The sequence below is a fragment of the Phaethon aethereus genome (assembly GCF_964289735.1).
Source record: "Phaethon aethereus genome assembly, chromosome: 2".
NCBI lineage: Eukaryota > Metazoa > Chordata > Aves > Phaethontiformes > Phaethontidae > Phaethon > Phaethon aethereus.
The window spans coordinates 2,686,136-2,692,917 of record NC_138582.1 but is presented as its reverse complement, the minus strand read 5'-3'; the positions used below and the strand labels follow the sequence as shown (position 1 = coordinate 2,692,917).

Genomic DNA, 6,782 nt, shown 5'->3' with positions numbered 1-6,782 from the left:
CGTCTGAAATGTCTCTCCAGAGAGTGGGTGTGCAGTGAAGAGGTGAGACCTAAAGGATTTCCCAGTCCTGTAATACCCACCAAGTCATCATTTTGCTCTTTCAGGTCCTAGTTTTCACTAGATTCTGCTTTGCCAGAAAATAAACATGAATCTTTATAGATAAGCTCTTGCTGGGAAGGACCAGAGTCAAGTAAATACTCATAGAAAACAGAAGAGAAGGAAAACGGATCATTAAAAATAATACTAAGGAAAAAACTGATTTTGAGCACAGATTTTGTGGAAGAGGCACTGCTCCAGGATCTGTGCAAGCTCCATCCCTCTCTAGGTGCTGTGCAGGGATAACTGCTCTCCTTGTAGCCCAGCAGAGCCACTGCAGCCAAGTGACAGCCAGGTCCGAGCCCTTCTTGACTCTTCTGTGCTGTCAGTTCACAGATGCCACCGTGTTTCTCCAGGCATTTCCACCGTGCTTTGCTCACTCGCCTCGGTAGCAAAAAGAAAATTTCCAAGCGGCTGCAGCTTTTTTTTTTTTTCCTGCTAGTAGTTCCTTGTGAATAAGGACAGAGCATACTCATTTCCCGTGTTTTCTCAGAGTGGCAAGGGACTGAGCTTTTTTGGCCAGGAGGTTTTCTGCCTCTGGCAAAAGGGATTTTTTTTTTTTTTTTAATTTTTTTTTTGATCTCTGGGGACTTCTTACAGGGAAATGGGAAGCCCCAGGAAAAGAGGATTAGCTTGATGAGAGTGGTTTTCACCCTGCTGGATGTCAGCCATGTACCAAGGTCAGGAGGAGGAAAAGCAGAGGGAGGTAAATCTTGGACGATAGCACATCTGAGCCAGTGGGCAGCGAGAGGGGACTAGTTCACTGCTGAACTAGTGGGAGCAGATCAGGGTGAGGGTGCTGGGAGGGGTCCTACAGGCAGAATTGGGGAAGGATGCCCTTTCTGCAGTCATTGTTTTGAATTGTTTCCCCTTTTTCCCGTGGAGTTTTGTGTGTGTGTGTGTGTGTGTGCGTGTGTGTGTGTGTATGTCTAAGAGTGCCCTCCATTGGCCAAATCCAGGCTGCTGCACCGAGAGTCCTGTGTCACCAGCACAACTGAGGAGGGTGGTGGGTGTGCCACCAGGGAGGCTGCCCGTCCTGGGTGGGAGGACACTGTGCAACCCACAGACTCTGCAAAGCAGGGCACATCGCAGCTCTGTCCACATGCCGCGGGCTCCTCCTGGCTCGTACGGAGCTGAAATCCCTCTGCTGGGGCACAGCTACGAGGGACGCGGCAATTTGGAGATACCTGCCTGGAATGTCTTGGTGGGACGGGGTGAATCGGCATGTGGGGCTATTCGGGAAGAGGGTGAAGGCAGTTGTAGGCAGAGTCAGGGGAAGCCCTGATCCCTCCCTGCTGGCACATGTCCCGCGCTGCCTGCACGCCCAGGACGGGTGTGGGGTTTGCTTGGGACGTACAGACGTGTGCAGCAAACAACCAGGGACGTGAGGGTGGTGGAAAACTCCAGCCTCAGACCTGGATGATTTTGGTTTACCATTACTGCAGGAAGATAAGGTGCACACCAAACAGCTCACCACAACTTCCAGGCTCCAAAATTCACTGGGACCTGTGCAAACTGGATGTCTAAACCCCTTGGGCAGCCCAGGTTCCAAGCGTTACATGTGATTCAGTCCCTGCCTGATTCTGTTTAAGTTGTGAAGTCTCTCTCGGGTTTCTGAACCATGCCTGCTCCAGTGGGTGCCAGGGTGGGATTGCAAACATTCAGCAAAGAGGTAGAAAAAATTACCAGGGGTCTGCGCAGCGGTGCGCGGGTGCAGGGATCCATGCCGGTGGTTCACGTCTCTTCATAAGCCTCTGCTTCATCGTCTCTAACACCTGCACAAGGCAGAAGCGCCATTCGGACCGAACTTGTCAGCCTCTTTCTGTGAGTTGCTTGGGAGGAACAACTGCCTTCTGCCAGGGGCACACACACAAAGAAGACAACATTTTTGCCCTTTGGTTTGTCCTTGAGATATGCAGGCAAGGGACAGCCCAAGGTGCTCCACAGTCACCTGCTGTCCCCAAGTTTACTCCAGGAAAGGTTCCAGACTAGAAAGAAAGGGCAGGAGAGGTGGTAGGTGCTCCAAGTTGGAGCCAAGCAATAGGACCAGGTGTAGATGTCTCCCATCACACAAAATTACAGAAATAGCCAGGCTACCTAGACACTAGCTGTGGCAACAACCATGGGAATACAGGCAAATTTGCCTGTGTGCCATAGGAACGTAGTCTCCAACACCAGAATAATCTGCCTTTTCATGCATTTGATATCACTCCCCCAGCTGCAGGCTGCAGCCTCTGGTATATGTCCCCCATGAGATTTTTCTGGATTAAAGTGTAGAAGATGGATCTCTCTGCTGAAATGCAGCAGCCCGTCAGCTGCCCGTTGCATCTTCCCTCCCTGTCAGGTCCAACACATGTTGAGCCAAAGATCCAGGTGTGGAGGGGGTTTTGTCTATTCATTTCTTCTGCTCTAAGTAAGGATTCCCACTTCAGCAAGGATTAGTTGAAGGAGAAAAAATATGTTTTTATTCCTTATAGTGAAACCTTCCAGATGGGGCTGCATTCAGGGGAAATCAATTCTGAGACCTAACAACCATAACACAGCGTCCCATTAGTGGGTCTGTTTAGTTAAAGTTTGTTGGCTTTTACGGTGCCTTTCCCAGAAAGGGGTGGTGACGGGGGATGCATTTTGTGCTCGCTGCATCCTCATTCAGTAGCAGGTCTGTGGCCAACGTGAGAAAAATTGTGTTTGTGGAGGGCAGAAGGCTTGGGCTGAATCCCACGTGCTGAAGTCACTGTTAGGGACCAGATCTCAGCGCTAGCCCTGTCTCCTCATCATCTCGTTGCTATGGAGGCACCGCTGGCTCCTGCTTCCAACCGGGAGAGGCAGGTTTCTTCGCGGTCTGGACCAGAGGTTAAGATCATCCCCGGCTGGCTCGTCGGTGTGAAGGTCAGATAGACTTTGGCCTTGCCAAGGTTGTGTCCGCTTGCAAACAGCATGAGCTGCTCAGGCACTGAGCGAGGGAGAGGGGAACCAGCCGTCGCTTTCGGAGTCCCAGCTAAGCAAGCACCTTTCACTTACCAAAGCTGGTTTTTAGGGCATTCACAGCCATTTGCAGGCAACCTGCTAATCAGGGTCACCTCGGGAAATTTATAGGAAGTTTGGTTGATGCCTGTGGTGTCGGTTGCAAGCGAGCGCTGCTTTGCACCCGCTAAGCCGGCTGCGTTCCTGAAATCCAGCTCCCAAGGCAGGCAGAAGTCTGGCACGGGGAGGTTTGCACTGCAGAGCTTTGCGGGCTGCAAAGCGCTGTCAAGAGTGGGGACCTGACTTCTAAAAAATTTAACTGTAAATGCATTTGGACTCCATGCTGGTGCGTGTCAGGTCTAACAGTCACTCAGGAATATGCTGGCAGAGCCTGCAGTGATGTGAAGCTCAGATCAAACAGTTTGCAAATAGCCAATGTAACTTTCGAGTTACCTAACCCTTTCCTCCCTAGAAAAAATGGGTTTTTGGAGAAGAGGGGAAACGCAGAGACAAAACTATGATATACAGTGAGGACCGAAACACAGGGTGAATGTGGAGATGCATTTGGCTTCTTATCTCTTCCCAGATGCAGAGGATGGTCTGTGGGCTTCATCTCTTATTTTTCAGTCTCTCCTGGGATCACGTATATCTGCCTGAATTGTAGATTTGCTCAGAATTTGTATGGCTGCTGTGGAAGCTTCCTCTGTTTGCAGTGTCGGAAAGCAGAGCCTGACAGCGGAGTGGGAGATGGCAGGACTAGGGATGAGCAGTGTAGACACCATGGGGCTGTGAGGATGGTGAACGGCTGCAGTGGAAAAGGTGTGTTTTCCCTCCTCCCTTGCAGCAGGTGCCTCTCTCCATAGACTTTCACCCTAATTCCTTCCTGGAAGTGCCACCATGTCCTGACCACGGACAAACACATCCCAGATGATTTGAATTATTTTGGGATTTCAGCCCAGGACAATGTTAGCATCTCAGCAGTTGGGCTGCTTGCACTCAGGCTTCAATGCAGAGGCCCTGAGCACTTGCTTTTCACTGATCTGTGGACCATGGAGGCTCCTGAAATGAAGGCAGTAGTCTGACTTGGTAGGGGAAACCTTCTTCCCAGGGGTCCGATCTGTCCTTTTGAAATTGGGCAGCAGCCCTGTTTTAGAGGCAGCAAGTGTTGCAATGCCAGGGCAAGCCTCACCCAAGGGGAAACTCCTGATTTTCTCTACCTGGGGTGAGCCAGGAGGACAGGGAAGGAAATGTCTGGAAGGGCGAGAAGGAAAAGACGTCATGACTGTATGCCCAGCAGTGGGAGAACCTCTGCCCCACAAGCTAAGGGTCTGCCCCTTCTGCCTGTCAATCCCTGCATCTGTTGATAGGCCACCTCCCCAAACACGGGAGTGCTTACTGCTTGGGGAGGGGATACAAGACAAAGAGAGTCCTGCTACTGATGGTGTTTCTCCCTCTTCCTTCTTCCCTGGAAAGAGGGGAGATGGAAGGAAGGGACCACAGGAGGGGTGAGAAAGAGGGAGACTTGCAAGATCGTAGAGAGTGTAGGAGTCTCTTTGGTGTGGAGAGGGGCACAGAGGTCTGGGCAGTTGGGCTGAAGAGGGGATCTGGGCTACAAAGGCTTGCAGGGAACAGGTCCCATAGGGCAATGCAGGATGGATGTTATTTCTGCTGAAGGGGCTTTGGGGGCTGAAGGAAGTCCTGGGGCTGACAGGGAGGACTCACTCTCTGGAGATGCTCTATCACCAGCTACAGTACCACAGGCTTTGGGGTGTCCTGCACACAGGGTTGAAAGTTGGGGTGGCCGCCGGATATGGGAAGACTGAAAATCTGCCTCTACCACCTTTTTTTCCTCTTGTACTGGGTGCATGGCTCCTTCCTCCCCGGCCTCCTGTCTGGGCTCGGGGTTAGATCAGGGTCGGGGTACTGAACAACTCCCTTCCCTAGCACTGGTTTGGTGGAAGGGGAGGAAGGAGAGAGAAAAGGAGAGACAGAAAGAAGCAAAAAAACCAGGGCTAGCAGGAGGAAGAGAGGAGGCAGAGCCCGGCTGACCAGGTGGACCCTCCCCTGGTGCAGCCTGAAGTCTGCATTGAACCAGCATCCTGGATCCATTGGGATCGAGAGGGGTGGAAGCTCCCTAAAACAGAGATCAAGGCAGTTTGCTTTGGGCAGATGGTTAGAAATCACTGCAAAGGCCCTGCTCAGCTGAGCAGAGGGGCTCTGCATGGTCAGAGGGCACAGGGAAAGAGGGGTCACACCTATGTTGTGCCTCACTGTGTGTGACAAATGGGGCCCTCCTGGGAGTTAAGGCATCCTGGGGATGAGGATACCCCCAAACCTTGCATGGGGATGGTGATGTGGGGCTGCATCTTCCCTCAACGAGGTGTGCTTGGACTGGGGATGCTGTGTGGATTCTTAGCCTTGCAAAGAGTTAATAAAATAAAATAAAAAAACAACAACGACAAAAAAATCCAAATCCCATTTTCTTCTCTTTCTCTCCCCTCCTCCTTCCCTTCCCTCTTTTTCCAGGTGTTGTTTATGGCCACAGGAGGGAGCTCAAATCCAGACATGGGAGGATTGGCTTGATTTCAGATCCAGAGCCTCTTAAACTCTCACTTTTCCTCTAAGCTGGTCCCTGTTATGTCCAGGATCTGGCGCCTGCTTGACATTTACTTTGAGTTCCAGAGGACCAGAGACCTAGGATGAGGAGCATTGGATCTGCCCTGAACCTGCTTTTGGTATCACCACTCTACTTTGTGTGGACCGTGGTCGCTCTGGACCTGGCACAAACTCCCTGCACCACTTTGGTCCAGGGGAAATTCTTTGGGTATTTCTCCTCCTTTGCCGTCTTCCCATTGAACTCCTCTCTCTGCTCTTGGATTATCCAGAACCCTGACCCTCGGAGGTACACTTTGTACATGAAGATCCTAAAACCTACTGGCGTATGTGACCACCAACACATCCGCACCTACCAGTTCGACTCCTTCCTGGAGTCCACCCGCACCTACCTGGGCATGGAGAGCTTTGATGATGTGTTGAAGCTCTGTGATGGGTCCACCCGCTATGCCTTCCTCCAGTCCAACAAGCAGTTCCTCCAGATGAAGCAGACCGCACCACCGGGGGTGGAGAGCTGGCCTGTGCGGTGGAAGCCCACAAAGGCTCAGGAGAGGGACTTCTCAGTGGAGTACCTTGTGGTGGGCAACAGGAACCCTAGCAAAGCTGCTTGCCAGATGCTCTGCAAGTGGCTGGATGCATGCCTGGCCATCAGCAGCAGCTCCCACCCATGTGGCATTATGCAGACCCCATGCTCTTGCTCAGGAGGGGAGGTCCTAGATCAGGCCAGCGAGATCCTGGGGCTCACGAGGAAGAAGGAAGATTGCTATAAGGATGGAATTTACTTGGAGAACTGCATGAGCAGCCCCAAGGACAGCAGCGGAGTGGAGTTCCTGGGTGAGTGGAGGGCGGCTGGGGGCATTGGGGAGGGAGGGCTGGTTGGGGTCTCCCTCTCCCGGGTCTCACACCATCCCCATCAGCTCTGTGTCTGCGTCTGCGGGTGCCTGGTATGAAAACCTTATTTCCTAATCGACAGGCAGGTCTGGTAACCCTCGGTGGCTCTTTATGAGCCTGTGACTGGAATTGCAAAGCAGCTTCCCCTAAAAATACCTAAAATTTTCATTCATTCCTGGGGCTTGTGCTGTGCTTGTTTTACTTCGTGCAGCCCCAGA

At 52.0% G+C, this 6,782-nt stretch overlaps 1 protein-coding gene across 1 annotated transcript in view; it reads left to right on the top strand.

The window, feature by feature from the left end:
- Positions 1-5,137: 5,137 nt before the first annotated feature.
- ADGRB1 (adhesion G protein-coupled receptor B1) overlaps positions 5,138-6,782 on the top strand; it is a gene marked incomplete at its 3' end in the record, with an annotated part of 218,255 nt that continues 216,610 nt past the window's right edge. Inside the window, exon 1 of the mRNA XM_082015056.1 lies at positions 5,138-6,507. Coding sequence (XP_081871182.1) covers positions 5,760-6,507 — 748 coding nt within the window. The 5' untranslated portion in view covers positions 5,138-5,759. The remainder of the gene's footprint in view (positions 6,508-6,782) is intronic.